General features: G+C 42.9%; 1 protein-coding gene across 2 annotated transcripts in view; it reads left to right on the plus strand.

Annotated features, from left to right (window-relative positions):
- Positions 1 to 18,912, plus strand: part of RPTOR (regulatory associated protein of MTOR complex 1) — a 411,258-nt gene that overhangs the window by 92,149 nt on the left and 300,197 nt on the right. For both annotated transcript variants that reach the window (XM_068263876.1, XM_068263877.1), the window contains exon 3: positions 16,443 to 16,525. In XM_068263876.1, coding sequence (XP_068119977.1) covers positions 16,443 to 16,525 — 83 coding nt within the window. The remainder of the gene's footprint in view (positions 1 to 16,442; positions 16,526 to 18,912) is intronic.

Consider the following 18,912-nt stretch of genomic DNA (forward strand, 5'->3'; position numbering starts at 1 on the left):
AATCCCCCATAAATCACAGCCGTGCTGTGAGGCTGTGTTTACATCTGTAGTGTCAGTCTCGGCTGCTCCCCCGCCTCCTGCATAGCTCCGGTCCCTGCCCCCATCCCTTCCCTCCAATCAGCAGGGAGGGAAGGGATGCAGGTGGGGACCAGAGTTCTGCAGGAGGCGGGGAGAGCAGCAGACTGACACTATAGAGATAAACACAGCCAGCTCTGACAAGCTGTTTGTCAGCAGCGTGGCTGTGATTTATGAGGGATTGCAGAGTGCAGGGGGAACTTAGGGGGGTTTGGGATAGCAACAGAGGCTGGGCTGTATAGGCAGATCCAGCCTCTGTATGCAGATAACATTCTTCAAACCCACCTCGGGTTCTCTTTAAGGGAGAAAATCTGTGAAGAGTCCCGATGGTTTAGGCATTGAGTAGAAACCATATTGTGCATTTTATAGCTATTAAATGATTTCTGTGTTGCAAGTTGTGAGTCGTACAATACAAAACTTTGATTAGCCAATCACTGGGAAATGTTATCCCTTCCATGTGGTATGAGGGTTAACCTACACAATCTCTTCATAGTATTCACAATTGGTTGGCTCTTCTACAACACAGAGGTGGTAAAGTGGTCATCAGATTAAAAGGAGGTGTCGTCTTACCTCTCCAGCATAGACCAATGGAAACTTCAACAATTATAAATCTATTGATTTGGCACTGTAGTGACCTATAGTAGAAAGCAGTGAACCATTCAGGATGCTCAATTTTCCTTCTTAGAGCATTGTGGGAGAACAGGTATCATTTCTACTGGCTTCGAAATTCTCAGAAACAAACATTCCGCAGAGATCAGCTGACAGGACTATAGATGTTGTCTCCTGTGATGCATATCAGGATGAGGAAACATTTTACAATGGGCAAACATTGACTAAATAATTTATAAATTAGTATTGTAATAAAATAAGATTTTATTCATTATTTTTACTAGTTCCTCTTTAAAACACACCTGATGTGAGAGGGATATAGAAGCTGCCACATGTATTTTCTTATAAACAATACCAGTTGCCTGGCAGCCCTGGCGCTAAGCTTTGTATCAGACCTGAATGAGTCATATGCTCCTTCTATAGCCTGATGAAGCGGGATATACCTGCAAGACGCTTTGCATCTATTTGGGGTATGTACCGTATTTTTTGGACTATAAGACTCTCCTGACCGTAAGACGCACCTAGGGTTAGATCACAAAAACCAGGGGAATATATATATATATATATATATATATATATATATATATATATATATATATATATATATATATATATATATATATATATATATGTATGTATGTATGTATGTATGTATGTATGTATGTATGTATGTATATATGTATGTATATATGTATGTATATATGTATGTATATGTATATATATATATGTATATATATATATGTATATATATATATGTATATATATATATGTATATATATGTATGTATATATATGTATATATATATATATATATATATATATATATATATATATATAAGTATATATATATATATATATATATATATATATATATATATATATATATATATATATATATATATATATATATACACTAAACCTGGTGCATCCATGGTGAAGGGGCATCTTGTGTATTATGCCCCCTTTGTACCTCATGCCTCCTTGTACCTCTTGTGTCTCTCTGTGTCCTCCTATGTCCTGCTCTATATTGGTAGGTGAACAGAGGCGCCAGAAGGATAAAAGTACATAACATTTTTAAAAAAATTGCTGGGAGGAAGTGGTGGACTCGCCTCCGTTAAAGCAGACACCAAGGACTGTAAATATATAGATATACACATTTATTGAACATACCCCAAAGATGCAACGCGTTTCGCGGGCACAGCCCACTTCATCAGGCAATAAGCAGGGGATAAACAGCAATTCAGTTATAGCAAGCAGAGCGCAAGCAGAGTCCTTGGTGTCTGCTTTAACGGAGGCGAGTCCACCACTTCCTCCCAGCAATTTTTAAATTTTTTTTAATGTACTTTTATCCTTCTAGCGCCTCTTTCACCTACTAATATATTTGAGTCCACCCCAGGTGGAGGGGTGATCTACCTCCTTTCTTCCTATCTACAGAGAGCGACTTCTTAATCCTGAGTGAGGACAGGTCTAATCTCCTCACCTGCCTAATGAGTGGTTACCTAGGTGGTAACCCGTGTTTGTGAGTATTACCATCTCACTGTTTCATTTATCCAATCAATTTTGACATACTACACCATATTGGGCTCTCGATTTCTCTTCAACTTATGTCCTGCTCTAGGCCCCTTTGTGTCCCCTGTGTCCTCCATTTGTCCCCCTGTGTCTTCCTCTGCATGGGCACAGTACAGGGAGTCCCCGGCATTGAGGCGGGTTGGAGGTTTGTATTGGCAGCGTTCACAAGTCAGGAACTCCCGGCATTTAGACTATAAGATGCAGTGACTTATTCCCCTCAGTTTTGCGGAAGAAAAAGTGAGTCTTATAGTCCAAAAAAAATACAGTATATTATTTTTGATGAATATTAATCAACAGCATCTTGTGTTTGCTTCAGGGGGTAAGCAGGGCTGTGGAGTCGGAGTCAGGGCAATTTTTGGGTACCTGGAGTCGGAAGAAAATGCTGTTTACCTGCATGTTGCTGCACGCAGCTCACGAGTGCCGTGTCCTTTTTTTCGTGTTTTGTCCTTTACTTGCAGGAGTGGTGTACCTGCAGGACACTGGTCACCGGCTGGCCAGATCTCTGCCGGTTGTTACCCGAGTTGATGTTTTATTTTCTATTTCTGATGCTGAAACCAGGAAACTTATAGTAAAAGTGCGTATCCTGAATAATTGACTGCATTCTGCTATGTGTCACTACAGGGCCTCTTTAAAAGGTTCCTGTGATGTGGTACACTTGTGAGTCAGAGCTCTGTACATTAATGCCACTGTCTCCCTGGTGTTAGTCCCTGGCAGGGTGTTTCAAGGCTCGCATATCCGTCCGCATTTTTTCCCCCCGATTCCCGGCGCTTGGGTGGGCAATTCGTTTTTGTGCTTAGCGGTTTTCTAAGGGTTTTTTCCTCGACCGGTTTTGTAATTCACTTCCTGACTCGGAAAAGAATAAATACAATGTATTTATTCTTAACAACGCAAACCCAATCACTACACAAAGCGATTTTGTGAGCGTTTTGCGTTGCTCCTATACTTTCCATTGAGGCGAAATCGCCCCGAAAATGGTACACGCAGCGCTTTACTAGCTGCACAGCGCACGACCCGCGCAGATAGGAACCTTCTCATAGACATTCATTGTCCACGCGGTCTCGGGCGGTTTTTAACCATTTCACCCCAAGGCGTTTTTTACCCTAACGGACAAGAGTGATTTTCACCTTTCAGTGCTCATCCCTTTCACTTGCCAATAGCTTAATCACTACTAATCACAATGAAATGATCTATATCTTTTTTTCACCACCAATTAGGCTTTTTGGGGTTATTGGTTTTCAGTAATTACTTCATGTTCTATGCATTTTAAAGGGAAATAAAATGAAAAAATACACTATTTCTCCAATTTCATCCCCTATGGTTTTAATATAAACACTGCTACTGTGCATAAAACCCACACAATTTAATCCCATTTTAATTATGTCCCTAGTACAAAGTATGGTGACAAGATATCGTTTGGAAATAAAGGTGTATATTTTGGGGGTGGGTTTTTTTTCCACTTTTTTCACGTGCACAGCGGCAGCAGAACTGTCTGACTTATAAAAACGTCCTGGAGCCATTAAGGAGACACTGAAGCGAAAAAAAAAAATATGATATAGTGAATTGGTTGTGTACTATGAATAATTACTAGAAGATTAGCAGCAAAGAAAATATTCTCATACTTTTATTTTCAGGTATATAGTGTTTTTTCTAACCTTGCATCATTCTATAATAAGTGCAGATTACACAACACTCAGCATTCAAAATGAGTCTTTCAGAGCAGTCTGAAGTAATGACCTCTCCTCTAGCAGAGGAAAAGTAAATAGTCCAGGAACAGTTGAGATAATAAAAGTCAGATAACAGCCCTCTCCACAACTAATGGCCCATACTCACGGGCTACAATTGTCGCCGCAACACGCGGCGCGCGCGTTGCGGCGACAGGTCGCCCGTGAGTATGGGCCGTCGCACGGGCGCGCACCCCGAACTGTAGCCCGTCGCACCTCCGCCGCAACTGTCGCTAGTCCGCGTGAGTACGCGGACTAGCGACAGCAACCTCCATTGAGAATGCGGAGCTTCCGGCGGGGGGCAGGAGGAACGTCGGCGACAGCTTCCGTCGCGCCGCTGGTTCCTCTTCTGCGTGTGTACGCGTAGGGACCTGGCGAGGAGCTGTTGCCCACACGCTCACGTGTGCTGGCGACAGGCAACTTTTGCTGCCCGTGAGTATGGGCCATAACTTAGTCGGAGAGCTTAATGGCTTGTTTGTATAGAGATATCAACTGGAGTTTCTCAACTCTTCCTGTACTGGAAACAATTACACTGATGTATCTGATCTTAATGTTTTATTTCTTAGCTGTACTACACATACAAATCATAATATCATCATTTTTTTTTCACTTCAGTGTCTCTTTAAGAGGCTCTTGCAGGACGTTTTTATAAGTCAGCATTTCTTTAAGTGGTTAAAAACTGTATGTGGGCGAAAAAAAGCCGCAAACGCCCGCAGTGTGAACAAGCCCTGAAAGAGAAGCAGAGACAACAGGAGCCCAACTAGCACTATAGAGTTCAACTGGCATATTATAATAGTAATATAATACCGACTTACAAAGGTGTGTAGCACAGGGGGCAACCGATCATTTATAGCATGTGGAGATATTGAACCCGACTCCACTTGGGCGTCCAACAGGACTGGAAGTGGTCACTTTATTGCAGAAAGAACACACCTGCTTGCCACCACACTGGACGATACCGTGTGGGACGCCTTTGGCACTGTATTGGCCTGAGGAAGAGGGCTCAGACCCACGAAACTCTTTGCCTGTGCTAATACTTTTTTGACGTATGTTACTGTTATTGAGATAAGCCACCTTCCCCTTTCTCGATTTTAGTGGTTTTAACTTAATTTTATATATCCCTGGGCACCTCTTCTCCCCATTGTGCTATGGTAATGAAGAGGACTTCATTAGTATTTTATTAATGGTCTGTAAGCAGGATGAGCCTGATGCTTTGCAGAGAGGTGGGTGGGGGGAAGCTGTGCTAAGCTGCGCTAATTAGCAGTTGTGTTTTCATTGCTGTGTAGTGCAGAGCTCATTACTTTTGATTCAGGCTTTGGTTGATTTGCTTTGAGAGACTGCTGCTATCATAAAAGCCCTCTATGCCTGCTGGGTAAGAGTCACTGCAGACGCACGGTACGGGGCTGGCCGCCAGACAATCGTTCATTGAAACGCAACACCTCCTTTTCACAATGAGTGATCTATCCTGATAACTATCATTCCATCGATACACTCTTGCCCTACTGACTCAAAATACATTTTTTTTTTATTAACGCTTTGGCCTCAATTCATAAAAGGCTTTGCGGTAAAAAAAAATCTGGGAGGGAAAATACCGCATTCGGTATTTTAGACCTTTGTGTGCTAATTAATAAAGATTTTCACAGCTGCCTTTGAAGTTGGGTAAATTACCATTTAGCGGTACAGCAGAAGTGTGGCGATATCTATCTTTTGTTACAAGCTGTAATCACAGTTCCCTGCACAGATTTGCAGAGACTTTGGCTCCCTGCACAGAGGACTCGCACAGACTTCGGCTCCCTGCACAGAGGACTCACACAGACTTCGGCTCCCTGCACAGAGGACTCGCACAGACTTCGGCTCCCTGCACAGAGGACTCGCACAGACTTCAGCTCCCTGCACAGATGACTCACACAGACTTCAGCTCCCTGCACAGAGGACTCACACAGACTTCGGCTCCCTGCACAGAGGACTCACACAGACTTCGGCTCCCTGCACAGATGACTCGCACAGACTTCAGCTCCCTGCACAGGGGACTCACACAGACTTCGGCTCCCTGCACAGAGGACTCACACAGACTTCGGCTCCCTGCACAGAGGACTCACACAGACTTCGGCTCCCTGCACAGAGGACTCACACAGACTTCGGCTCCCTGCACAGAGGACTCGCACAGACTTCAGCTCCCTGCACAGATGACTCACACAGACTTCGGCTCCCTGCACGGGGACTCACACAGACTTCGGCTCCCTGCACAGAGGACTCACACAGACTTCGGCTCCCTGCACAGAGGACTCACACAGACTTCGGCTCCCTGCACAGATGACTCACACAGACTTCGGCTCCCTGCACAGAGGACTCACACAGACTTCGGCTCCCTGCACAGAGGACTCACACAGACTTCGGCTCCCTGCACAGAGGACTCACACAGACTTCGGCTCCCTGCACAGAGGACTCACACAGACTTCGGCTCCCTGCACAGAGGACTCACACAGACTTCGGCTCCCTGCACAGAGGACTCACACAGACTTCGGCTCCCTGCACAGAGGACTCACACAGACTTCGGCTCCCTGCACAGAGGACTCACACAGACTTCGGCTCCCTGCACAGATGACTCACACAGACTTCGGCTCCCTGCACAGATGACTCACACAGACTTCGGCTCCCTGCACAGAGGACTCACACAGACTTCGGCTCCCTGCACAGAGCACTCACACAGACTTCGGCTCCCTGCACAGAGGACTCACACAGACTTCGGCTCCCTGCACAGAGGACTCACACAGACTTCGGCTCCCTGCACAGACTTTCTGCTCCCTGCTCTTTACATTAAGACCTCACCAGAGGTGTCGGTAATTATTGTCTGGCTTACCGCTTGTTGAAGGCTTTATGAATTGACATATGCTGACAATTTACTGACATGTGTTAGAGGTAATTACTGCCAAGTCAGTAATTTTCCTCACTGCTCACTACTAATTTCAGTTTTTGATGCGGTGACAACTTTTATGAATTGTCACTTTGCTAAGTGCTCAGGAAAGTCTGCTGTTTTCAGCATTACCGCATGCGGTAATGGTTTATGAATTGAGGCCTATATTAATACTTTGTAGAGTCTCCCTTTTTTAGGAACACTATACTAATACTGGGTAGTGTCTCCCTTTTATATAAGGAACATTATACTAATACTGGGTAGGGTCTCCCTTTTATATAAGGAACATTATACTAATACTGGGTAGGGTCTCCCTTTTATATAAGGAACATTATACTAATACTGGGCAGGGTGTCCCTTTATTAGAAACATTATAATAATACTGGGTAGGGTCTCTCTTTTATATAAGGAACATTATACTAGTACTGGGTAGGATCTCTCTTTTATATACGGAACATTATACTAATACTGGGCAGGGTCTCCCTTTATTAGGAACACTATACTAATACTGGGCAGGGTCTCCCTTAGGAACACTATACTAATACTGGGCAAGGTCTCCCTTTATTAGGAACACATTACTAACACTGTTAGTCTCCCTTTATTAGGAACATTATACTAATACTGGGCAGGGTCTCCCTTTTATATAAGGAACACTATACTAATACTGGGTAGAGTCTACCTTTATTAGAAACACTATACTAATACTGGGCAAGGTCTCCCCTTATTAGGAACACTATACTAATACTGGACAGGACCTACCTTTATTAGGAACACTATACTAATACTGGGCAGGACCTACCTTTATTAGGAACACTATACTAATACTGGGCAAGGTCTCCCTTTATTAGGAACACATTACTAACACTGGTAGAGTCTCCCTTTATTAGGAACATTATACTAATACTGGGTAGGGTCTCCCTTTTATATAAGGAACACTATACTAATACTAGGTAGAGTCTACCATTATTAGAAACACTATACTAATACTGGGCAAGGTCTCCCCTTATTAGGAACACTATACTAATACTGGGTAGGGTCTCCCTTTATTAGGAACACTATACTAATACTGGGTAGGACCTCCCTTGATTAGGAACACTATACTAATACTGGGCAGGGCCTCTCTTTATTAGGAACACTATACTAATACTGGGCAGAGCCTCACTTTATTAGGAACACTATACTAATACTGGGTAAGGCCTCCCTTTATTAGGAATACTATACTAATACTGGGTAAGGCCTCCCTTTATTAGGAATACTATACTAATACTGAGTAAGGCCTCCCTTTATTAGGAATACTATACTAATACTGGGCAGGACCTCCCTTTATTAGGAACACTATACTAATACTGGGCAGGACCTCCCTTTATTAGGAACACTATACTAATACTGGGCATAGCCTCCCTTTATTAGGAACACTATACTAATACTGGGTAGAGTCTCCCTTTATTAGGAACACTATACTAATACTGGGTAGAGTCTCCCTTTATTAGGAACACTATACTAATACTGGGTAGAGTCTCCCTTTATTAGGAACACTATACTAATACTGGGTAGAGTCTCCCTTTATAAGGAACACTATACTAATACTGGGTAGGGCCTCCCTTTATTAGGAACACTATACTAATACTGGGCAGAGCCTCACTTTATTAGGAACACTATACTAATACTGGGCAGGACCTCCCTTTATTAGGAACACTATACTAATACTGGGTAAGGCCTCCCTTTATTAGGAACACTATACTAATACTGGGTAAGGCCTCCCTTTATTAGGAACACTATACTAATACTGGGTAAGGCCTCCCTTTATTAGGAACACTATACTAATACTGGGTAAGGCCTCCCTTTATTAGGAGCACTATACTAATACTGGGCAGGGCTTCCTTTATTAGGAACATTATACTAATCCTGGGTAGGACCTCCCTTGATTAGGAACACTATACTAATACTGTGCATTAGGCTGACAGCTGACAGCAGCAGAGGCAGGACTCAGAGAAGCTTTTCTGCTACTGAGCAGCACGACTGACCTAAGGAGAGCTTTCTCCGCTCTCTGCTAGCCGGGAACTCTCTCTACAGATAGACCATCGGCAATCCTGGAAGAGACTCTGCAAGTGAGTTGCATGCGGCCTGGAGGGGAGGAGATATTTCTCGCAGCCTGGAGGGGAGGAGATGCTGTATCCTCATTTGCTCATTTCTTCTTCAGCCACGCCTCCCCTTCAGCGGCTCCTCTCCCCTTTCCCCTCTCCCCTCTCCTCTCTTCTCACTGATGCCGCCGTGGCAGCAAAATCTGACAGCCGCCGCTGCAGAATTTGACAAGACGGGGCCATGCGGCTGCAATCTACTCTGCAGGTGGTCGTGATCTACCAGTAGATCATGATCGACCTATTGGGCAGCCTTGCTATACTAATACTGGGTAGGGTCTGCATCTTAGAATTAAGCCAATCAAAATCAGCAGGAGATGCATGGTATTGACCTACGTCTAGGCTGCATGTAATTTGCATTAAATTGGCATGCAAATTAGAATTAATATCTTCTCATTCAGGGCTGTGGAGTCAGTTTTGGGCACCTGGTGTCGGAGGTTTCATAAACTGTACCAACTCCACAGCCCTGGTAATTATTAGACTGAGGCCAGTTTTAGGGCCTGTACACACTGAAAACCGCAAGCAAAATCGCAAGCGCATGCGTTTTTAAAGTGCCTGTAGTTTTAAAAACGCATGCGCTTTTGCCTGCGTTTTTTGTGCGTTTGCGTTTTTCTTGTAATTGCTGATTGGCTAAAGAATCCTTTGTGTTTTTTCTAGTTTACATTTCAACAGGAATCAGGAGATTGCAGAGTCTTCTGGGATACTGACTTCTGAAAAACGCAGGCAAAAACGCAAGCGCATGCGTTTTTAATGCGTTTTTCATGCGCTGCGCTTAAAAAAGCGCAGCAGGCACTGCGATTGCGTTTTTCTAAAAACGCATCGCACCAGTGTGTACAAGTCATCACGATTTTCATTCTTTTTCAAAAGACCTTGCGTTTTTAAAAACGCATGCGTTTTTAAAAACGCAACGCAAGCGCAGCAGTGTGTAGAGGCCCTTTCACTGCCAACTGGTGTTTTCATTGCGGTATGATCAAACGATCAATCGATCGCACCGCAACGCGAAAAAGAAGCCTCATAGATATCTACGTTAATGCACGATAGTGTAATTCTTGGCAGCAAAATAAACTATGTGCGGGGCTCTACTGCTCACTGCCTGTGGCTAAAATTCAAATTGCATTAGTGTATTGAAAAAATACGCTTACCAGCACCGGATCGAAACAGTTTAAAATATCTACGGCACCATTGACTTACATGACATCCGGTCAGCGTGCATTAGCGCGGATGCTGGCCTATAACGCACTGTTGCTATAACGTCAGACCGGATGCTTGTGGCGCATCGCATCCAATATGAAATTTTCTACAGACTTTCATTGCTTTAGCATTACTTTGCGGTAAAAAATGGTAACGTCACGCAGTGAAAATTAAGGGGATGGAGCATTTTTGGTACCTGGAGTCGAGGTCGGTTGTTTCAAAAGTGGAATTGGATACATTTTTTACCGTCTCCACAGCTCTGCTCTCATTGTCCATCTTATATGGGTTGCTAGCAGTTCTTCAGGGGTGGGCCTAGCTGTGGTATATCATGGACAGACACTCTTCAATTTCTCAGGGATCAGCCTTGTTGTTATAAATCATGGATCGACTCTGAAATTCCTCAGGGATGAGCCTAGTTGTTGTACATCATGCCTAGACACTTTTTCAATTCCTCAGGGATGGGCCTAGTTGTAAATCATGGATAGATTCTGAAATTCCGCAGGGGTGGGCCTAACTCTGGTGCATCATGGATAGACTTTATTCCCCCAATTCCTCAGGGGTAGGACCTAGTTGTTTTATATCATAGATTCTTTAACATTCCTCAGGGGTGGGTCTAGCTCTAGTACATCATAGATAGATTTTTTTTTTTCAATTCCTCAGGGGTGGAACCTGTTTGTTGTATATCACTGATCGACTCTTTGAAATTCCTCAGGGCTTCAGGGGTAGGCCTAGGTGTGGTACATCATGGACAGACTCTTTCAAATCCTCAGGGGTGGACCTAACAGTGCTTAATACAGTAATTTGACTCTTTGCAGTTCCGCAGGAGTGAGCCTAGCCGTTATACGGCATGGGTAGCTCATGCCTGGCAGAGAACAGCTTCTGAGTGCAGGCGGTAGATAGAACAAAAGGTCAAAGTTCACATATTTCAGCACTGGGACACTGACGAGACCGTGTGAAAGACTGTATCATTCAGGTGAGACAACACAACATCTAGCCTACTTTTTTAGCTTTCAAAAAGAAAATAAAACCATAAGATTATTAAAAAAAAAATTTAGGAGTAGGTGGATAAATATAATTATTTCATTAGTTTATTATGACCTCGGGTTCAATTTAGAAATAAATAAATAAAAGCCTCCTTTGTAGCTTGTGAATAATCTGTTCTCGGCACGCTGCGATCCTGGATGCACGTAACGCCGGGTTATTGCATTCATTACGTTGATGGATCTTATAGCACTTGCTGATATTGCCGGTCTTCATGCTCCAATATTCCGTAATATGAGCGCGATCAGCAGGCTGTAATTGATGTAATAAACTCTCTTTACACGGCCGCATTGAAATCTGATTTTCCTGCGCGGGTTTTTCATCAGAGGCGACATCCCCGATCGCAGGCACGGCGGATGAATGCACGCACTCCCCAAACATGAAGGGGGCCCCCGCATAACACGCCCAGCCAGCGTGGGAACAGGGAGCCGACAGGCTTGTAAAGGGGAATATATGCAGCTCTAGTGTGATGTTTATCGGTCCCTCTGTGTTTATTCTGATTAAATACTTGTGCGAGAGAATGAGAAAGTAATCTGTACATCACGGCTGAAATGACTCTGCACCGAGTTTGGCCGCGGGGGGAAAGAGCAGGCAGGGAAGCAGCTAGCACGGTGGAGAAGAGGAACTGTAGTGAAAATAGCGTAATAAAAAAAAAATTGCAATATTAAACACTTAACAACTGAGGGGTTTTACCCCTTCAGCATCCAAGCAATTTTAATCTTTCAGCTCCTTCCATTCATTTGCCAATAACTTTATCTCTACTTATCAGAATGAAATGTGTTAAATGTGTTTTTTTTATCACTAATTAGGCTTACTTTGGGTGGTACATTATGCCAAGAATTATTTTATTCTAAATGTTTTTTAATGGAAAAATAAGAAAAAAAATGGAAAAAAATCCTTATTTTTCAGTTTTCGGCAATTACAATTTTTAAATAATGCATGCTACTGTAATTAAAATCCACGTAATTAATGTGCCCATTTGTACCGGTTATTACACCATTTAAATGATGTCCCTATCACAATGTCTGGCGCCAATATTTTATTAGGAAATAAAGATGCATTTTTTTTCAGTTTTGCATCCATCACTAATAAAAAGCCCATAATTTATAAAGTAACAGTATTATACCGTCTTGACATACATATTAAAAAAGTTCAGTCCCTAAGAAAACTATTTATGCATTTTTTATAATTATAAATTTTTCATTGTATTTTTTTTACAAAAAAAATAAATGTTGGTAACTATTGGGGAGTGTGGGAGGTAAGGGGTTAATTTAAAATGTAAAAACAGGTCTTTGCATTTAAAAAAATACTTTTAGATGTAGTTTTACTATTTGGCCACAAGATGGCCTCAGTCTTTTTTTTATTTTTTTATACGTCCTGTAAGCAAAATATGTATGCTTACAGGAAGTGTACTGAAGATGGGAAACTTTTTATTTATTAGAATGATCGTGCAGCTTCTCATAAAAGGCGGCGATAATTGCTACGGGGACTTAGATCAATGATTAGGAATTGTTTTCCCATTCATTGATCTCCTGGCGGGCAGATGGCAACATGAACGAGCGGGAGCGCTTTCAGCAGTGGTAGCAGAGGGAGTACGTATATTTACTCCCCTGGGCGGGTAGATGAAGTCTGCAGGGGAGTAGATGTACTGTACTGAAGCTGTGAAGTGGTTAATTTATAGATTTAGTCAGTGTTTGCCCATTGTAAAATTTTTCCGCTCCCCGATTTACATTCTGAAATGTATCACTAGTGGTGACATCTTTAGTGCTGCCAGGTGATCTGTACGGAATGTTTTGCTGGGCATACACGGAATAGATTATGCGTTCGATGATACCGGCGCATCCCCGCCGGTGCCTGGATCGATCCCTGCTCGTCCCTGCGGGCGCTCCTTATCTTCCGCTCGATTCCCCGCTATTGTCCGCCCGCAGGGATCGAGCGGGGAATCCGGCGGGTCATCAGATCAGCGGCTCGATTGATAAGGGACAAACATTAGTTACTGAGAGTTCTATGCACAGAGGGAGTTCTTGCTTGCTTGGCAGTTGAAAATTATATACATTATTTCCCACAATGCAATTAGGTTCACAGACAACAAACTGTCAGGACCATGGCCATGACATCACACTGTGGCCTAGTGCACACCGGAGCGTTTCCGCTGCGGTTTGCGATCTGCTTGCAGGTGCGGATCCGCTAGGGTAATGTATTTCAATGGGCTGGTGCACACCAGAGCAGGAGGCGTTTTGCAGAAACGCATACTCCCGGGCTGCTGCAGATTTTGGATTGCGGATGCGTTTCTGCCTCAATGTTAAGTATAGGAAAACCGCAAACCGCTCTGAAAAACTGCACTTCAGAGTGGTTTGCCAGGCGTTTTTTGTTACAGTAGCGGTTCAGTAACAGCTTTACTGTAACAATACATGAAATCTACTACACCAAAACCGCTACACAAAACCGCAAAATGCTAGCTGAAACGCTAAAGAAAAATAAGAAAAAGCGTTTCAAAATCTGCTAGCATTTTGCGGATCTGCTAGCGGTTTTTGGTGTGCACCAGGCCTGTGGGAAGGGTTTCACCACAATATCAGCCATACAGACCCCCTGATGATCTTTTTGAGAAAAGGTAAAGATTTCTCATGGGGGGTATCAGCTACTGACTGGCATAAAGTTCAATTCTGGGTTAACCAGATCGCAGAGACTATTTGTTGTTGTTGTTTTTTTGACTGCATATTGTTTTAATCTAAAGTGTACCTATAGGGAAAATAGTGCCCTATTTAGATACTTACCTCAGTAGAAGGCATCCTCTAGCTGCTCCAGAGGCTTACCCTGTCGTCCTCGACTCCACTGATTCAGCACGGGCCCCTTGCGAGCCTCAAGGGCTTGTGGAGGTCTGTGCACGGCCACGCTCCTGGCTGTGAGTGAAGACTGCTGCACTGCACAGGATGTCTTGAGCTGCAGCATGGAGCCGCTGGGTCTCGGCTGTTTCCGACAAGCGCAAAGCATCCTGCGCCTGTGTGGTGGTGCTGTGCTCTGTAGGGGTGGTCAATGCGATGCAAATACATTTGATTCCAGATTATGCAAATTTTATCTCTCCTCGTTTCCCTGAATCTCTGTAATTGCCCTTTGAAAGGTTTGGCTTTTGGCTAAAGTCACATTTTCGGACAGGAAGAGGAAAGCTTGCTCCTCTTAAGGGGAGTGAATGGGGTGGGATAGAGGAGGGAATGAGAGGGTGATAAGAGGAAACCTCACAGCAAGCCCCACCTCTTCCTGTCTGAAAATTAGATTTTTCAAGGAGTGATTATCAGGCTGGGGAGGAAATGAGGAGAGGAACGGACAATGCACAGAGGTTTGTGGATCCAGCATGAATATACCTCTGTGCTTTCCTTGGGTACCTGTGCCCTACGTCAGTTGTGCTTAAAAGGACATCAAGGCGAAAATAAACTGATAAACAATTGTATCTATCCTCCTTCTGAAAACGACTTATTTTAGCTATCCCATGATTTTATTTTATATTCAAATCTACTTTTTAAGTTTTTACTGTTCCATGACCTCTTCTCAATGACACATGCATTGATGATATGCCAGAGCTAACAATCTATAAACTATCTTTCCTGCTCTCAGAAGCCATTTACTCCCAGGAAAGTGTTTTATGACTGCTATTCCTTATCACTAAGGGTTATGCTATAGTCTGACTTTTTATGCCTGATTTTTAACTCTTTCAGGCAGAGAAAGGAAAAAAAAGAAACACAGGCTATTTATTTGTGTGCTTGGCACTGTACAAAAACAATTCTATTTCATCATGTCACCTTGGTTGTCGTTTAAGCTGGGATATACAGTATATGGCCAGTATAAGGAATTACAGGTCACTGAGAAGTAATTATAAATCAGAACATGGTATTTCCTTCTATCTCGCCCACTATGGCACTTTATGCTGTGAAGACAGGTCTTCTTTAGCATTCATGTGTCGTGCCTATGATCTGCATAATGAAATGCCAAGGCTGGTTGTGATAAATGGGAATGCCAAATTGATAGTCTGGTTGATGATTAAGGATCTGGGGCCGTGTGTGATGTATGACTGTTGTGTAGGTGAATTCCTCTATGTTTAGTATAGTTTGTGGGAGGAATGAAATGAACGGATAATCTCTGCAATGCTGGGAGGGAAGTTATTTGCATAGCAGCGGAAGGGCCATTAAACAAGAATCGGAAAAACATTCAATGAAAGTCTCCCCAAAGTTCTAATCAGTACTGCAGATCATCTTCATTCCCTTGACTCATTCTAGGATCTGAAAGTTCATAGAGGAAAACCTAGAGAAATGCACCCTGTATGTATTTAGAGAGTTTAGCCTGTCTAATTCCCCCTCATCTGTGACTAATCACAAGTGTAATTTGATCTCTCAGCCGAGTCAGCTCAGGAATCTCCTCTGCCACAGCAGAGCAGCTAATTTGTATGAAACGTTTGACTATAAATTCCTGTGAAGATGCCCATTAATGGTACAATCGCCTGAACGTTCGACTGTCTGATCGATCGGATCGGGTGCAGTTAATGATGGCAAACGATCGTTTCATGGATCTTTCCGTCGATTTTAATTTTGGAACAGTTCTTTTAGCCTAATTTAGCTGCGTATGATTTTCCCCTCGGTTGGTGGTGCTAAACAATCGTTCTGATCGTAACGTTCATGAAATTGGTTCGTTATTGGGCACCTGTAGGTCTATGGTTCACTAAGAGTGTTTTTAGTCAGCACTTAGGAAACAATGGCGATCGCGGGCAATTCCAAAAAGCGCTATGCTTATGAAAGTCAATGCAGGCGAACCCACAGGAGTGATTGCGATTAGGTCAAATCGCAGGCTCTGCAGCATTTGTGATTGTGCGCGAATACAAAGGAAAGGATCACTGCAAAATCGATTTAAAATACTGGAACCACCACCCAAAAATCCACAAAAACTAAAAAACAAATCGCAATCGCTAGAAATTAAATTGCTGTAAAAACACAAGAAATGGCTGTACAAAATGCTAGCGAAAATGCTGAGCGATTGCGATTGGCGATCCGTAGTGGGCGATGGCCTTAGATGGCCGTGATATATTGCACGTGAATTTGGGATAAGAATTTCGGCGTCATTTTGTCACCTTGCTCTGACTGGTTTTACCGACTGAAAATGTATTTACATGAATCCTTAATTTTGCCGTCATGTTTTGCAGATCCACTGGCTATGGGTCCCCAAAAAGCCCTGGAGACTATAGGGGCCAACCTACAGAAACAGTATGAGAACTGGCAGCCACGGGTGAGTGTCCCTATATATTCTGTGCATTCCCTACACTGTATATGTATATATTCTGTGCATTCCCTACACTGTATATTGTGGGCATTCCCTATACTGTATATTCTGGGCATTCCCTATACTGTATATTCTGTGCATTCTCTACACTGTATATTCTGGGCATTCCCTACACTGTATATTCTGGGCATTCTCTACACTGTATATTCTGGGCATTCCCTACACTGTATATTCTGTGCATTCCCTACACTGTATATTCTGGGCATTCCCTATACTGTATATTCTGTGCATTCTCTACACTGTATATTCTGGGCATTCCCTACACTGTATATTCTGGGCATTCTCTACACTGTATATTCTGGGCATTCCCTACACTGTATATTCTGTGCATTCCCTACACTGTATATTCTGGGCATTCCCTATACTGTATATTCTGTGCATTCTCTACACTGTATATTCTGGGCATTCCCTACACTGTATATTCTGTGCATTCCCTACACTGTATATTCTGGGCATTCCCTATACTGTATATTCTGGGCATTCCCTATACTGTATATTCTGTGCATTCCCTACACTGTATATTCTGGGCATTCCCTACACTGTATATTCTGGGCATTCCCTACACTGTATATTCTGGGCATTCCCTATACTGTGTATTCTGGGCATTCCCTATACTGTGTATTCTGGGCATTCCCTATACTGTATATTGTGGGCATTCCCTACGCTGTATATTCTGGGCATTCCCTACACTGTATATTCTGGGCATTCCCTATACTGTATATTCTGTGCATTCTCTACACTGTATATTCTGGGCATTCCCTACACTGTATATTCTGTGCATTCCCTACACTGTATATTCTGGGCATTCCCTACACTGTATATTCTGGGCATTCCCTATACTGTATATTGTGGGCATTCCCTACACTGTATATTCTGGGCATTCCCTACACTGTATATTCTGTGCATTGCCTATACTGTATATTCTGTGCATTGCCTATACTGTATATTCTGTGCATTGCCTATACTGTATATTCTGGGCATTCCCTACACTGTATATTCTGGGCATTCCCTACACTGTATATTCTGGGCATTCCCTATACTGTATATTCTGGGCATTCCCTACACTGTATATTCTGGGCATTCCCTATACTGTATATTCTGGGCATTCCCTACACTGTATATTCTGGGCATTCCCTACACTGTATATTCTGGGCATTCCCTATACTGTATATTCTGGGCATTCCCTACACTTTATATATTCTGGGCATTCCCTATACTGTATATTCTGTGCATTCCCTACACTGTATATTCTGTACATTCTCTACACTGTATATTCTGGGCATTCCCTACACTGTATATTCTGGGCATTCCCTATACTGTATATTGTGGGCATTCCCTACACTGTATATTGTGGGCATTCCCTATACTGTATATTCTGTACATTCCCTACACTGTATATTCTGGGCATTCCCTACACTGTATATTCTGGGCATTCCCTACACTGTATATTCTGGGCATTCCCTATACTGTATATTCTGGGCATTCCCTACACTGTATATTCTGGGCATTCCCTACACTGTATATTCTGGGCATTCCCTATACTGTATATTCTGTGCATTCCCTACACTGTATATTCTGTACATTCTCTACACTGTATATTCTGGGCATTCCCTACACTGTATATTCTGGGCATTCCCTACACTGTATATTCTGGGCATTCCCTATACTGTATATTGTGGGCATTCCCTACACTGTATATTGTGGGCATTCCCTATACTGTATATTCTGTACATTCCCTACACTGTATATTCTGGGCATTCCCTACACTGTATATTCTGGGCATTCCCTACACTGTATATTCTGTACATTCCCTACACTGTATATTCTGGGCATTCCCTACACTGTATATTCTGTACATTCCCTACACTGTATATTCTGTACATTCTCTACACTGTATATTCTGGGCATTCCCTATACTGTATATTCTGTGCATTCCTTACACTGTATATTCTGGGCATTCCCTACACTGTATATTCTGGGCATTCCCTATACTGTATATTCTGTGCATTCCCTACACTGTATATTCTGGGCATTCCCTACACTGTATATTGTGGGCATTCCCTATACTGTATATTCTGTACATTCTCTACACTGTATATTCTGGGCATTCCCTATACTGTATATTCTGTGCATTCCTTACACTGTATATTCTGTGCATTCTCTACACTGTATATTCTGGGCATTCCCTACACTGTATATTCTGGGCATTCCCTATACTGTATATTCTGGGCATTCCCTACACTGTATATTCTGTACATTCTCTACACTGTATATTGTGGGCATTCCCTACACTGTATATTGTGGGCATTCCCTACACTGTATATTGTGGGCAT

Source organism: Hyperolius riggenbachi, chromosome 12 (genome assembly GCF_040937935.1).
Source record: "Hyperolius riggenbachi isolate aHypRig1 chromosome 12, aHypRig1.pri, whole genome shotgun sequence".
NCBI lineage: Eukaryota > Metazoa > Chordata > Amphibia > Anura > Hyperoliidae > Hyperolius > Hyperolius riggenbachi.